Below are 16590 nucleotides of genomic sequence, written 5' to 3'. Positions count from 1 at the left end.
CAAGTACGTGGTATACTCAAAGTTAAAGGCGGTCCAGCGAAATATTATTGTGTAACTTTTTTATTTGGTCTTTCATTTGGTGGTGACTTTTTTAAGTCAGGGGTTATGTGTGTCCCTTGGTGATGTAATAGCTGAACATATTATAGAGAGATGCCGTCACTGGTACCTCCTCTATGTTCTGTTACATTTTGTTACAGCAACCAACTGAAAGCCTCCTTGTTCATCCTGAAGGTTGTTTCTTATCTCATTCCTTTGAGCGTTCATTCCTACAGTGCTTAATTACCTCATAAATTACCAGATGTCAAGCAGGCTATACACTCTCACACACACAGGTGTTAAAACACAATTTAATGGTGAACCATGGTTAACTGACCGTGGAGAGCAATCTAGTGCTCTCCACGGTTGACCAATTGAGTGAAGGTATTTAATAGAGGTGCTTTTTGACATCTACATTAAAATGATGGAGATGACTGCATGTTGACCCTGTTTCTATAAAATCTAGATGTTACTTTAGACACACTTCTTGCTTTTTTGCACACTTTTGGTCTTGGTTCTTATTTCCATCACCCATTGCTTTCCTGCCCCCTCCCTCCTCTGAGCAATCTTACAACATGCCATGGCAGTATTAATTAGATGAACCGTGTGACAGCTACATTAATGCTCAAACTCATCACCTGGTGACATGAGACATTTCTTTATGGTTACACGTGTAACGTGATTAATGCACTAATTAAATGAGCAGCTTTTTTTTTATTGCTACTTTCTTTTGCAGGTGTATTCTGTCTTCATCTGGCCAAACTTGCATAAATTTTCGGTTATCTTGAACCGAAAGATGATGAACACATCTCTCCCATCCTTGTATTCCTTCACTTATTCTTAGTGAAGGGATACATTTTTTTATCTCCAAGCCGTCATTGAAAAATGTTGAGGCCTTTGCGTCTCTTCAGCTCCATAACATCTTATAGACATTCTAGGCCTATGAGGAAAAGAGGCAGAAGAAGGGCGCTTTGTGGGGTGGAAGCTCTGCTGAAGCTGTATTGTGCAACTGGACAGTGTCCCAAACAGTGATGGCATAGTTACTTTGAAAAAGTAACTTTAATCGGATTACTGATTACTCTTTGGAAATGTAACTTAGTTAGATTACTGATTACTTGGTTTGGAAAGTAACTAAGTTACATTAAATGTAACCTTTTAGTTACTTTCAGCAGCTGAAAACAACAACGCTCCGTCAGCTGTGAAAATTACATTGATCTTTGCCAATAGTTAATTTCAAGTTATTTTATAACGGTAACATCAACAATGTGTCTCCACTTATATGGTTGAACTGAATTGTTTAACGGTTACAACAGTACAAAAAAACCCTTTAATAATATGTGGGTGTTTTTGTGTGTTCCAGTATTGTCTGGAAAACAAGAAATAGGATTTTAACCCCCCCTCCCCCACCACACACACACACACTCCGCTCCAGCGTCCGGGTTCTGCGTTTGTTGTTAGAGCGCAGCGTTCAGCCTGCAGCTCCACAACTCACATGTCCCGCTGCACAGATTTGTCACACTTTTCTTAATATTAATAATTATAATGGCGTTTAGTTGCACAACTTTACGGACTCGTTCATTCGTGGGCTGTTCATATCAGTCTCGATATGAACAGCTAATAAACCGGCGACTCATCATCTGATGACAGGAGACATTTCTTTATGGTTACACGTGTAAACATCCTAGAGCTGAAATTTAGGGGTGGAGTAAACAAACCGATTTTGAACAATATTTTTTTAATCTGCAATCAAATCCATTGCTTTTCCCGAGATTACTAAAGTTGGATTAAAAATATTGCTATTTATAAAAAAACAAAACACAACGAGTCTTAATTCTTTGGGATAAAGTTTGCTGCTCAGTTGTATTCATATATAAAAAAAATTCTAATTGCATAAAAGTGATATTCCGTTTACAAAACATTTTTATTGCATATTTTATCCCTGCAAATATCAAAAAAGCTACTGGTAGACCGTAGCTGTGAGCAGGTTGGAGAAAAATACCAAGTCGGATTTGATGGGGTTGTTTTGGCTGTGTAATCTCCTTTACTAGACTTTTCAAGGTAGAATTAGAGTAATTTTATTAAATTGCATTCCTTAATAATAAAATTGTGTAAGATAATGCGTGGGTGGGAAAGAGAAACCCGAGGGAAAGGAATATTAACCCCATGTGATTTTCCTGTCCCCCCTCTGGTTTCAGACACAGTGCTGCGGTCCGAGGCGCGCGCCGCTCAGTGATTTGGCGCTTCACTGTCCTGTTAGTGTGCAGCAGTGAGACACATACTTCCTTTTCCACATTTCACACAGGTTTGCAATCTTTCACCGTTCATGGACAGCCATGTCTGAGGAGGAAATCAAGGTTCCTGATGCACTTTTCAAAGACGTTAAATTCTACGTGGTTGGGGACATTGAACCAAAGGTAAGGACCTGGATGTTAGCTTGTCGATAGCTATGAAGCTTACATGCTATCCTACCAAACACATTCAGAATGAAGGAGGCGGTTCAGAGGAAGCTAACTAGCAGGCTAACAGGACAACATGCTACATGATACACATCAGGATTCCATCTGTCTCCCTTCTAATGCGGCTGTGAGACGCTGTCCGTGGTGTCAGCCGATGACTCACTTTATGTTGAATCTACTTTAGAACTGCAGCTCAGCTCACCTGTAGACTGCAAGAGGAGTTTTTCGGGTTAGCCGTTAGCTTCCAAGCTGTAGACTTTAGATCTGAGCTTGTAGGGATACCGCCATATGGTAACCCTTATTCTTCTTAAATCCATGTTTAGTCTGCCTAAGTGCGGTTAGATTGCTTTCCTAAGGTAGAGCAACACAAAGCAAATGTCTCCTCTGTGTCTGTTTACATCAACCTGTTACTGTCAGCGTCTCCAGATGGACGCCGCTCACAGCGCACGCGTTCTCGTTCCTTCAGCCGCTGCTGCCGATGCAACTCGTCTGAAACAGCTGCAGAGTGTCTGACGGGACTAAAGACCATGCAGCATCCCAGCCTTCTTCTTTCTGGGAAGGCATTGATTCTTTGAAGCCAAGCCCACCTGTAGCTGTCCATGCAGATTTTCTTTATTGAGTGCGTTTGAATTATATGTTAAATAAATAAAGGAAGGAGTAACAAAATCTAAACATAAAGCGCTCTTATGTTTATTCTTACCATTGTCCTTTAGACTAGTTCAGAAAATGCCACCGACAACCAGAATTGGCAATGGCATAGAAGTGTTTACTACAACTTCAGAACCAAGTGAAGTACTACAGAGTGAATTCGAACGTTTGGTAGGAGCTCATCCCACATTCAGCTGGTTGCTGGTCCAGCTGTCTCTGTCGTTGTGTCTTTGGGCAAGACTCTTCACCCTCCTTACCTGTTGGTGGTGGTCAGAGGGCCCAGTCTCAGACTATCCCATGGCACACTAACAGAGGAGAGGGGAAGGCTGCACAAATATATCACTACTATAGTGTCTTCACAATGTCAATGCGTGCAGTATTCATATTGCTAAGGACTATTAGGAGAGCAGTAATTGTTGGCAAATACATTTTATGAATTTTGAAGTTGTATTTTTTATGCTGATGTGATTAGCCAGTAGGACAGACTCTTTTGGCAGCAAAATTTACTCACAGTTGACATACATGACATTACCAAAAGTGCTAAAGGTAACATGCAGCAGGAAGTACAGATTAGACGGAGGAAAATAGGCATTTATCGCACCTAACATTGTCATCCCAATATTTACCAATGTTATCGCCATCCAAAGATTTTCTAACATCGTGGAGCCTAAGGACAGAGTGTGTTCCAGCTACAAAGGCATCTGACTCTTAAGCCTCCCTGGTAAGGTGTAGTCAAGGGTCCTGGAGAGGAGGGCCCACTGGATAGTCGAACCTTGGATTCAGGAAGATCAATGTGGTTTTGCTTCTGGTCGTAGAACTCTTGACTCTGGAGGGTGCATCGGCGTTAGTCCAACCAGGCTACGTGGGCTTTGTGGATTTGGTGAAGGTGTTCAACTGTGTTCCTGGGGGACACACAGGCTCTTTGACACAGGCTGTTGGCTCTCTGTATCACCAGTGCCAGACCTTGGTCTCTATTGCTGGCAGTAAGTTGGGCTAATTTCTAGTGAGACTCAGACTCTCTGTCACTGATTCCGTTCATTACTTTCATTGACAAACCTTCTAGGGACAGCCATGTGTAACACTTATGGGCTAGGCAGCTAACTGCGGCTACCAAAGCAGCATCAGAAGAGTGTTCTTTTAGGAGCCCGAGATGTGGAGAAAACAGGAGGCAGTGTTTTTAGTTTTGGTGAATATATATTAAGTGATTTGAATAAAACAACAATTACAACAACATCAATGAGACAAGACAATTGACCCAGAATAAATTAATTGCAAAATCATTAAGTTCAATTGCTTAAAGATTAAATGGGACATCCTGGCATTAAATTTGGATCCAGCAGAAACCTGTTGACGTGTCCTCACATCTCAAAGCAGTACTTGGAAAACCTTCCTCCCAAATCAGCTTTTTTGTGGATAAATTGTCTGAATAGGTTATGTAGGTTTCCATTTACATACTAATATTATTTGCACAATTAAATGTGATTAAAATGGGATGAAGTATAGACTTTTTCAAACTCTGCACAAAGTTGCAGAATTTGATTTAAAAAAAAAAACTGACAATGAAATAGTAGCAACAAACCGAGCTATACTTCATTTCAGTTTAATTTAATGTGCGCTAAATTCCCAAAAACTCGGATTAGTTCAGTAGCACATTTTTTAAAATTCCACTGGTGTGGAAGGTTAAGGAAACGGATGTGCTTTCAGTCTGGGCTTAAACCGACCTTCTGATTGAGCGATGGTGATGTCACTGACCAGCAGACCTCAGAAGCACTAACAGTGAGTGGACTGTACCTTTAATATGAGTGTCTGTTTGTTGCTCTACAGCCATCCTGGGTGATTCTGTCTGTTCGATGTGGAGACCTCTTACCGTATCCTTTCACTGCCAAGTCCTCATGACCTCATGCTGTTGTTACATCATATAAATAGAAAAATGTCCACATTTGAGAAGAAAAGCCTTGCTTTAGCATGGTGGTTTAAATGATCCGTTAATTCCTATATTTTGACCTGTGTCGTTTTTCTGTGACTGTGGAACTCCAGAGTAACTGGATTCTCTCCAGAATCAGGCCAGATATTTTTTGGTGTGACAGCTTGCCTTCCTAGGGTAAGTATGTTTTTTTTTGTTTTTGTTTTTTTTTTTTGCTATGGTTTGTTCTTTATTTTTCACCATGAAGCAGGGTGGTTTTATGAGTCCTAAAAATGTGTGTGTGTTCATGCACAGCTTCCAGATGATCTCAATGCCCTCTGGGCGTTCCTTACCTTTTATGGTGGTGAATGTCAGCTGAACCTAAACAAGAAGGTCACCCACCTGGTGGTGAAGGAGCCAAAAGGTGTAAGTGCATACTCTACTTTCAGTTTCCATTTGCTCATTCATATTGTGTTGCTCTTAACTAAAAACTGAACATTTAAGTAATTATAACAATAATGAGGACAAGATCTAGAGTAGGGCAAGTTTGTATTTGCTGGAGGATCTGCAGGATGCTGTCTTTGTATCTTAAGTTGTACCTTAAGATACAAGGCCTTCAAATAACATGCAGCTTGTGTTGACCTTCTGTTTCAACACAACTTTCTGAGAGCATGCTGCTTCTATTCTAGGCAAAGTTTCCAGGCAAAACTTTCTGGTTTAGAATGAATGGAACAGAAATAAAAGCATATTTCAGCAGCTGCACCTGATCAGTCAGCCACCAGTTCTGAGAAGATTCCATGTTATAACACCAGGGCCCTCATGAATAAAGCGTGCGTACGCACAAAAAATGTGCAGCAGCATATTTTACACACAAGTGGGAAGTATAAAAATGAATGTGGTGCGAAAGTTTATATAAATCTACACAATACTTTTACCTGCTGTGAAAATGTGTGGCATCCATGCAAACACTGTGGACTGTAACAAAACTACAAAGTGCCAAAACTCACCTAAATATACTGAAACCTGACTCCATTTAGTGATATTTAGACCCAATTTTTTGCCATAATTTTAATATTTTATTGTTTAAATGTAAACGATGAACCTGAACCTCATTTATCCTCAGACAAGGTTTGATTATTTTTAAGGTGGTCAAGGTGCGTAGACAATCACACAAGCAGCTGCTCAAAAGTGTTACTCATAAATGTGTAACATTGTCAATTGAAGGATTCAGAGAGAACTTGTGTTCAGAGACCATATTGATCTGCTGGGACGTTCCCGTACTGAATGCTAATACACATCAGACTTTTCTGTTTTTATTTCTCATTGTAATGATGCACCGATTGCAGATTTGTAGCTGATTACAATCTTTAAGAAACCCAACCTGCTGATTCCAATATTTTGAAATAAGTAGTTGCTTAAGGCCTCCATAACTGCAAACTTTATAAGACATATCGCAGATGTAGAATTTTAACATTTGTTTATTAAGACTGTCAATTCTGTTAAATTTGATTTAATGATCAAAGCATAGACAAAATTAAGACAAAAATGAGACAAAATTAAAAGATTTTAAATTGGAAAGAAGGATTCTGCCTTACCAGTTAAATGATCAGTGCAGAAGAAATGCTTGCAGTCCGGCTTGATTTTCTTCTTTATTCAAAAACAAGCAATGCTTAGCCTGGCAGGGGGGCAAGTAAATCCTGGCAGCCCACCAGGCTAACAATGTATGGAGCAAAACCCTGTTGAAGTTTGGAATGGGCAGACACTGATACCATTCTGATAAAGAATAACAGTGGTTTGTAGTTGTGAGAGAAAGTGGTAAAGTTAAAACGGTCTGCGTTGTCTATGGTAACCTCGGTTTATCGCACATTATCATCATCATTCTGCTGTTTCCAGGCCAAGTTTGAGTGTGCTTTGAAACACCCAGGGATCAAGATTGTCACTCCAGACTGGATCACGGATTCTGTAAAAGGTAAAGTTTTTTTTCACATTTCTTGATCATTCTACTTGGATGCTTTCTGTAGGCCGATGGTTACAGCTTAGTGTTTGCACACTTAGTCATTGAGATTATTCACCTCTTGCTCTTATGGCTCAAGTCTTTCTATCATTTTTCAGATAAAAGCAGGAAGGATGAGAGTCTGTATCACCCCAGACTCACATATGTAGAGCCGGAGGAGGAGAGCGAAGCCGAGTCGTATGACGCACGCTATCATTCCAACGGGAGTTACAGCCCCCGGCGCTCCCAGCCATCCAGCGGTGGATCCTCCGGCGAGGAGTCTAGTCCTCGCAGACGGCCGGGACCCAAACGCCTCAACTCCATCTCACCCACCTCTCCCCGAAAACCCGAGCTCCGCAGCGAGAGGATGTTCGACGACTCGGATGATGACTCGTCCCCAGAAAAGGAGGGCACCAACCTGAACTGGACGTCAGCTGAAGTCGTCACACCGACAGTTGCCGGTATAGCACGGCAGCGGGTCGGGCCAGCTGGTGTCAAAGATCCGGGTTCCTCTGCGGGCAGCGGGCTGATCAACCTGTGTGCCACCGCAGCCCCAGTTCCTGGCAGTGGAGGTCCGCTAGCTGCAGAGGCCCGAGCTGCACAGCAAGGTCAGTACAGCCAGAGCCGGTAACATTCCGGACCCTGCGGCATTCTGCCTCGACCGAAGATATGACTGTTGTTGCTAACTGGTAGACCTGCAAATAAAGGTTTCATGTGTCTGTCAGGTGTTTCGGGTCCTGAGGGATGGAACCCAACTATGAGAACGCTCCGAAACATCACCAACAACTCTGACATGCAGCCAGGAAACCGGCCCGCAGTCGCACATGTAAGAAATCCCACTGACTCATTTTCCATGTCTCACTAGTTGCATGTAAGGTAGATTGAGATGACATTTGTTGTGAATTAGCTCTACATAAATAAGTTGAATTGAAAGTTTTAAACTGTAAACTTTCACGGGTAAATAAGTCAAAATATGATATCTTTATGTGTGGCCTCAGCCTGGCATCCCATCCCAAAACATCCTTTGTAGGTGTCCAATAGCAGTATTGGACTGGTTTACATGAAAGCAAAATCTTTTTGAGGAGGCGTTGAGAAAACACAATACAAAAATAGAAATAAAGTTTCAAGAGGGAATCTGAGACTTTGACCTTCTTCAACTTTCTTGCAGATCATCCAGAACCTGGCAGCCAATCAGACGAAGCCTGTGGAGCAGACCAATCAGAGCCATGTTCAGATCCTGAACAGCAACAATCCTCCTCAGTTTAGTCAAAGTAAACTTCCTCGGCTGCCACTTACAGCAGAGCAGCAACAGCAACTTCTGCAGCAGCAGCAGTCACACCAGGCTGGTCAGCAGCATCAGCAGTTACCACAGCAACCAACACATCCCATGATGCACCTTCAACACAGCAGCAGCAGCAGCAGATGATGCAGCTGCAGCAGCAACAATCACAGGTGGCACAGCAGCAAGGTTTCCCCCAGCAGCAGCAGTTTCTGCAGCAGCAGCAGATGCACCAGCAGCAGATATTCTCCCAGCAGCAGCTGCGACCGCAGCAGCTGCTGCGGCCAGGCCTCCAGCAGCTGCAACAGCAGTTTCAGCAGCAGCAGCGCCTACAGATGCTGCAGCAGCAGCAGAATCAGCAACAGTTTCACCAACAGCATCTTCAGCAACAGCAGCATTTCCTGCAGCAGCAGCACCTGCAGCAGATGCAGAAACAGCACCTGCAGCAGCAGCAGGCGCTGCAGCATCAGAACCAACAGGTGCTGCAGCAGCATCATCAACAGCAGACGGCCACTCCGCTGCCCCCTCAGCTGCAGCAGCAGCAGCAGCTGCAGCAGCCTCACATCAGCCAGCTGTTTGGACATGAGCAGGGTCAGGACAGTAAGTACAACCCAGTCACATCACCAGTGTCTGCAGCTATCAGAGTCTGACTTGTGAATGTGTCCCAGTTCCCCAGGATGGCTTCTTGCTGGGCTGTGTGTTTGCTATCGCTGACTACCCTGAACAGATGGCTGACAAGCAGTTGCTGGCCACATGGAAGAGGGTAGAACTCACATCAACCAGAGGTCTTAAGAAAGAACATGTTGGCTTCAGCTCCTGACCTAACCTTCTGTTTCAGGTCATCCAGGCATGTGGAGGTGTTGTGGACCCCACTTTGACCAGCCGTTGCACTCACTTGTTATGTGAGAGTCAAGTCAGCAACATGTATGTACAGGTAGGGTGCATCATGGGACTCAGACACATTCAGCCCTTCTTTGCCGCCATGGTGGTTAACGTCTTCAGTTGTAAAACAAGGTTGTACATTGTGACCAAATTTGTCATTTTTATCAGTGTTCTTACTGTTTAAGTTGCTGCTAATGTGTTATGTTGACAAAATAGAAAGGTTGTGAGATGAGGTGGGCCACTCTGTGTTTCTAGCTGTTTCCATTACAAACATGCACAAATCCTCATCCATTTCTTGCAAATGCCAAAATAATCCTATTTTGCAATTGCTTAAATAATACATTTAATTAAAATCACACGTGAGTAAGCTTGTTCATGAGATGAGTCATTAAAAATCATGGCACCATTGGATGTAAACAGCTGCATGATATATATTCATAATTCAGTCCTGGCGTTCGTCATCATCCATCAGAGGAGTCGTTGCCGTCTCATTCAGGCGTTGGAGCGCTACGTGTGTGGCATTTTGGGAAATTGTATTTGGTGAATTTACAGAAGAACTATTTCAGCTGTGGATGGATTCAACATGTTCAAATAATACGTAACTTCTTATGACCACTTTTGGTTTCTCCTACTACTTTCTGTCATCATCTTTGTGATTTTCACTAGGGCCACAGTGATTTATTGGTACCAATTTCCGTAAGTTTGGGAGATCGGTGATTGGCTGATACTTGCATATGAAGCCGATCTTATCTACCTCAGCAAAGGTGTAAAAATCAACCACCGGTCTTTCTGCTGTGCAGTGAGAGAGGTTTGACTGACTGACTGGCCCTCCAGATCATGCCTGAATGTTTGCAGTTTACAATAGTTGCCCCACTGTTTCCAACTGAGAGACTTTTCTGCTATATTTTGCAACATTTCAGACAAAAACAATGGTATTCGGCAGGTCAGGCTTCTTAAGGGTCAGTCGTTGACCAGCCAGAAAATTGCATTTTGTGCATCCCTAATTTTCTTCAGTAGTAACATCCGGCTGTTGATCATGTGACTCTTGATGCAAAACATTTTCTATTGCCTTTCTGTGAAATACATGTATTTTGACATACAGCTGAAAAAGCACCTCATCCCAATGCAAAAACGTTTTATTGAAAAGCACAAGTTTTAAAGAAATTGCTATGTTTCTATTAAGTAAATTCATTTTCATTATTTCCACTTGTGTAATTTCTGGTCAGTGAAAATGCAGCTACTAAAAAGAATGTTAAACATTTTCCTGTGAAAGGCCCTTCGAGAGGGGAAGCGCTGTGTGACGGCTCACTGGCTCAGCACTGTGCTGAAGAAGAAGAAAATGATTCCTCCTCATCGGACTCTCCATCTGCCCTTTGCCTTCCCTCCTGGTGCCAAGCCGTGCTCTCAGCACGTAAGTCCAGTTAGAAATCAGCTGCTGCTCTGTGTTCACTGAGTCCATAGCTCCCTCCTGGTTCTGCAGCGAACTGGGCCAGCTGTCAGTTCTTGTTGCTTGTCTGAGGCTCCTCTCATCAGCACGGCTATGTTCTCCAAGTGTCTGCTCCTCCCTTCAGATCCTGTCAGTGACGGGCTTCGTGGATGCAGACAGGGATGACCTGAAGCTGATGGCCTACCTGGCTGGTGCCAGGTACACAGGCTATCTGTGCCGTGGTAACACCGTCCTCATCTGCAAAGAGTAAGACAGATCATTATTGTCTACTGGACAATAATGGAGTGAGCTGGACTAGCTTGTGTGAGCAAAGCTACATTTTGTTCTGATCTCTCCTCAGACCTGGTGGGATGAAATACGAGAAGGCCAAGGAGTGGAAGATCCCGTGTGTCAACGCTCAGTGGTTGTGTGATATCCTGCTGGGCAACTTTGAAGCACTGCGGCAGATTCAGCACAGCAGATACTCGGTGTACAGTCAGCCTGAGCCGCTGATGCCCAACCCTCAGCTGGTCCAGAACCTGCTTGGTATGTCCAACCAGGCCTGTCGCAATAAGCAATCAATCAATAAAATGAGGGTGATGATAATCATAATAATAAGCCCAATGATGAATATACTTTCAAGGGTATATTTCTTTACCTCCTCCTCACAATCCATTTGATTTCTGTGGTTTGTTTATGTATTTTGAACATTTAAAATGTCTTCCAGGGCTGCTCAGTGGTGCAGTTTGTAACACTGTTGCCGTGCACTAAGAAGGTCCCGAGTTCGATTTCTGCATGGAGTTGTACTCCCTTTGAATGCGTGGGTTCTCTCTGGGCTCCCCGGCTTCTTCCAACAGTCCAGAAAAAAAAAAACATGATTGGACTCTCTAAATTCTCCCAAGGTGTGTGTGTGTGTATGTATCACACACACGTGTCAAACTCCAGTCCTCCAGTAGCTGTCCTGCAGGTTTTAGATGAGCCACAGGTACAAAACACTGGAATGAAATGTCTTCATGACCTCCTCCTGGTGTAGATCAGTTCTCCAGAACCTTAATGACCTCATTATTCTATTCAGGTGCTGCAGCAGAGACACATCTAAAAGTTACAGGACAGCGGCCCTTGAGGACTGGAGTTTGATACCCCTGTTGTATCACAATCATTTCTGGGATAATTGATCGCCCAGCAGAATTTGTTAATGTGACAGGCTTGTGTTCAACCTAATCCACCATGATGGAAACAAACACTCTGTGACTCATCACACAGTCACTCAGGTGTTAGCACTGTCTAGTGATGGTGTGTACACAAAGCTCAGTTCTAAAATGAGGATCATTGACAGGTAAACAAAGCAACAGTGCTCAAGTTTTTCTATCTCAGCATGTCGTCTTCAGGTCAGCTTCAGCAGGCCCCTCTGCCCCCCATACACACACACACACACACACACTTTTGGTTTCAGCTGACTGTCAGGTTGTAGATAACAGAAGCAGGGTTGATCTGAAAGGATAAAATGAGTTCCGACAACATTTAATTTCCGTTTGGGATTAATCAAGTATTTTTGAATTTGAGTTAAGTTCCAGCTGAGGGCTGACTGTAGTTTTGCTCTGTGTTTTAGCTGCTTGGAGAACTCCAGTCAAAGTAACTACTGAAGCTCTGGTGGTAAGTAATCTCCACACTCTGCAGATAAACCATCAAGCTGAGCATGTTGAATGTTAGCATTTTAGAAAAAGGTTGATGCTGTCATTGGAGGCCTCCTTGTTCTCTGACAGAGATCTCTCATTTTGAGGTTTATCACAGACAAACCTCAAATTTATACAAACAATATTTTACCAGTTAAGGTGGGATTTTCATGTCACTTGGGGGTCAGACTCTCTAGACTGTTTTCTACAAAATGTGAATCTTCAAGTTGCTGTGTGGGAGCCAAGAGCCCCAGAGGATTGAATTGGACATGTGAAAACCTGGCAACCCACTGCAGGAAGCGTCCAGGGTCATAAATGCCAATAAAGGTTTTTCTAGGGATGCACTGATAAATAAGCCCTGATTTTCTTCATCAGGCTGATTCTTCCGTGTGAAGCTGATCTTATCCACTGATCTTCAGTCTCTCCACAAAGGACTGAAAATTTGCTCAGCAGTGAGAAACTGATTGACAGATCAGCCCACCGGGTCACAGCTGCATGGACTGGTCATCCCACTGCCAACTTAGCAACTTTGCCAATATATTTAGTGACTTTTCTGACAAAAAGAAATCGGTATCAGCCAAAATTTGGATCAGCATGTCACATTGTTAATGATTGCTGATAATGCAGCTGCACTCTGTCTTTTCTTGTTATCTCTGGGGAAAATGGTGATTCAGATCATAATGTGATTTTCAGTTTGTCTGTGTTTCAATGAAACAATCAAGATCAGATGCTGGTTGTCTGTCTGTAAGACAACACAATCACTAAATCAGCAACATTCAGGATCAAATCTTTTTCAATCATCTCAACGTTTAAAAAGTGAATAATAAAATGTTGTATTTTTATTAAGACTGTTTTAAGAATTTGCCACACTAAATGTCCAACATCGTTCCTTTCAAACGGAGAGCTGTAACCCTGTCTGCAACATTTGGAAGCATTGCTCCAGGACGTGTTGCCTGTTTTGGCTCATATTGTTGATTCTGTTGCAGAACCTCCAGCTTCTCCAGAAGCAGAAGATCTCTGATTCTGCCAACCCACCTTCAAACAAGAAGGCCAGGTCTGCTGCAGCCTGCTGTCTGCCACTGAACATACAGCCTTGCTCTCATCCTGCTTGGGTCACTGGGTAAACACTGCATGTGTGTGTGGGGGGGTTGTGTGTTTGTGTGTGTTTGAACAGACTGGAGGAGATCCAATCACCCAACAGGAAGCTTCCTCCAGAGTCCACTCCCCGGGTCATGTTGACGGGCTTTGAGCCGCTGCAGGTCCAGCAGTACACCAAGGTAATGTAAGCTGGAGCTGAGGAAGCCAGAGCTGCTGGCCTCTGCTCCAGCTGCTCCATGCTGCTGTCTCTGTCCTGCAGCGGCTACATGCTCTAGGTGGGGAGGTGGCAGAGAGCAGTCAGAAGGCCACACACCTGCTGGCCAGCAAGGTGACGCGCACCGTCAAGTTCCTGTCCGCCATGTCTGTGATCAAACACATCGTCACACCAGAGTGGCTGGAGGAGAGCTGGAGGAACCAGAAGTTTGTGGGTGAGTCCATGTTGTGCTGCTCAGTTCTGTTGTTCTGCTTGTTCTTCTGTTCCCTGATCTCTACTGTGTGTGTGTGTGTGTGTGTGTGTGTGTGTGTGTGTGTTGCAGATGAGCAGAGTTACACTCTGAGGGATGCAGAGGCAGAGGTGTTGTTCAGCTTCAGTCTGGAGGAGTCTCTGAAGAGAGCCCACACTGCTCCTCTCTTTAAGGTTGGAACTAAGTAGACCCTCTGCCTCCCGTCCCCATGTAGGAAACAAGACAGTATGAGCTGTGTCTCTTCAGAGCTGATGATGGATTTATGTAGGTTAGCTGGGAGAGAGGCAAGCCATTAAGAATCAGTTCAGCTTTAAGAAGGAACAGCAAGACAGAGAGGACTCCCTGCTGTCTCTGCTCTGTCTTTGTCAGTGTCTTCATCTTTCTACAACAGTAGGACTGTAGCTGAAGTCCAAATCCACCTGCCTGGGGGGTTCAACCAGTCCAAAACGCTGCACCAGTCCCCAAGAGCAGAGGGCTTTTCATCATCGTCATCATCATTTAGTGCCCTAATGGAAACCCAGTTTACATCTGGTACACTGAACTGTGTCTATATCAAAACATCCAAATTTAACCTTAATGAAAGAGATTCTAGAATTCAATGTTGACCATTTACTGGCTGTCTGGCCTATTGTGGCCATTTTCTGTTTCTCTTGATTGAAGCAGCAGAAGATGTACTAAACTGTTTTGGTGTACCACTACAGCCTTCAGGTTCAATTGTTCTACATATTTAGAGTGAAATCCTCCTCAGTGTTTTTCCATCCAATGTCTTCAGCTCATCTTAAAAGCAGCTCTTTCATCCTTAATCAGGTTCAATCTGTGATTTCTTCCAGTTATTCAGACCTGCAGAGGAACTATTTGTCCATGTTGTTCCATCCACTAATATTTAACATTCCCTCTAGAAGAACACTTGACCCCGAATACACCTTAATGTGCACAGACTGTAGTATTGTGGTCTGCAGTCTGTGGGTAGACCACAATACTGCCCACAGACACAATATACATATTCTGTATATTATTGTATTACATATTACACAAATGTGTAAACATGTGTTTAATGCGTCTCTGTGTTTGTGGTGCTGAAGGGGAAGTATTTCTACCTGACCCCGGGAATCTGCCCCAGCCTCAGCACCATGAAGGCCATCCTGGAGAGCGCTGGAGGGAAACTGCTGGCCAAACAGCCCTCCTACAGAAAGATCATGGAGCACAAGCAGAACAAGGTACTTCAGCAGACATGCTGTGGCCTCACACACACTCACCATCATACACACCTAATATCCTCTTTAAAAAGAAGTCAGGATGAAGGATTACTGTGTCTATCTGAGCAAAAACAACATGACATAACCAACAGCTTCTCCTGCATTTTCTTTCTCGTGCAGAACCTTCCAGAGATCATTTTAATTTCCTGTGATAATGATCTCCACTTGTGCAGAGAATATTTCATGAAAAACATTGGTGGGTCTCTTGTTCACACACACACACACACACACACACACACACACACACACACACACACACACCAAATCCCTGCTCTATACGTCTGATGTTGCCTCTGCTTTTCTGTCCCAGATGTCCATAATGCAGAGTTCATCTTGACTGGAGTTCTCACCCAGAAATTGGATTATGAGTCATATCCTTTCCCAATAACAGCTGCTGCTTACATCAGAGCTTTTTGACTGCAACCAATGTGGTTGAAAATATGATTTATTTTGTAAACAGTTCACTTAAAAAAATATGGAAAATAATGTGAGGATGCACCAGTTTGACTAGTCATTTGAAGAAATTAAAGTTTAGGCACTGAAAGTCTCCTTGTGGTTCAGCATCAGACACACATTAAGCCCATGTTGTGTTCAAACCAATCAGACACGAAGGTTGTGCAGATATTCTTGCACATGTCCTGCAGTCAGGAGAGGTGAGTCACTTCAGATGTGGATGAGCAGAAAATGTACAAATATAAGTCACTACATTTCTCTGCAGTAGGAGATTCCTCCAGAGTAAACAGGCCGGCGACTCCCTAAAAATACTTCAATATTTCCCTTTATTTATTTGAAAATAAATAGAGTGAAATATTGTGTACTTTTAAATGAATTTATTCTATAAATCCATTATTTAATGGTATTATTTTATGATATGTGTTTATTTAGTGTAGTTGTTTTTGGCCCTTCAGGGATCACTGGCAGCTTTCCTTAACATTCACACATATAAGTTCACCTGATGAAGATCTTCACCAACATCTCCTTGGACATTGTGCATAGCTCTCCTGTCATGTTTTTAGCTTTTGTTACTTCTTTTAAAATAAACTAAATTGTATTTTTGTGAAATAATTGGTTAAAATTATGGCTTTTAATCTATTTCCTTGTTAAACATATAAATGCTTCGGCTTGTACACACTGCTTTTGAAAAATAAAATATTTGTGTGAATTGTTTTCAGCCTTCTTGATCCTGGGATAGTGTTCACGTTGTTAGATTTAATCACTGGAGTGTAAGAAAGTAAATAAAGCCCAACATGTTTTAGTTTTGGGTCCCACAGTGAGAGCTCCATGTTTGAGGACAAAGTCTATTACTTTGTTCCTAGAGGTATTCCAGAATGGAGCGGGGAATTCCTGATAGACGTGATTTAATTAACTGTTAATGAGGGTCTGGGGTAGTTACTGGTGAAGCTCCAATTGTTGGCTGTCAGACAGATAGCCTAGGGGTCATCTGGGGGAGGGTGCATGGGTGGGTCTGTGGAACCG

General features: G+C 43.0%; 1 protein-coding gene across 1 annotated transcript; it reads left to right on the top strand.

Annotated features, from left to right (window-relative positions):
* The first annotated feature begins 2232 nt into the window (after positions 1–2232).
* paxip1 (PAX interacting (with transcription-activation domain) protein 1) lies at positions 2233–16281 on the top strand. Its single transcript, XM_044134577.1, is given in 23 exon segments — positions 2233–2450; positions 4965–5008; positions 5178–5241; positions 5359–5469; positions 6937–7012; positions 7156–7644; positions 7762–7862; positions 8205–8444; positions 8447–8915; positions 8984–9078; positions 9154–9249; positions 10471–10608; positions 10769–10890; positions 10985–11169; positions 12233–12276; positions 13283–13350; positions 13471–13573; positions 13654–13822; positions 13931–14031; positions 14941–15075; positions 15235–15310; positions 15425–15485; positions 16055–16281. Coding segments are annotated over 23 exon segments (3084 nt in total). The 5' UTR covers positions 2233–2369; the 3' UTR covers positions 16071–16281.
* The last annotated feature ends 309 nt before the right edge of the window (positions 16282–16590 follow it).

This window comes from Gambusia affinis, linkage group LG12 (genome assembly GCF_019740435.1).
Source record: "Gambusia affinis linkage group LG12, SWU_Gaff_1.0, whole genome shotgun sequence".
NCBI lineage: Eukaryota > Metazoa > Chordata > Actinopteri > Cyprinodontiformes > Poeciliidae > Gambusia > Gambusia affinis.
Note: the sequence above shows the minus strand (reverse complement) of the source record. Positions and strands in the feature narration are given on the sequence as shown.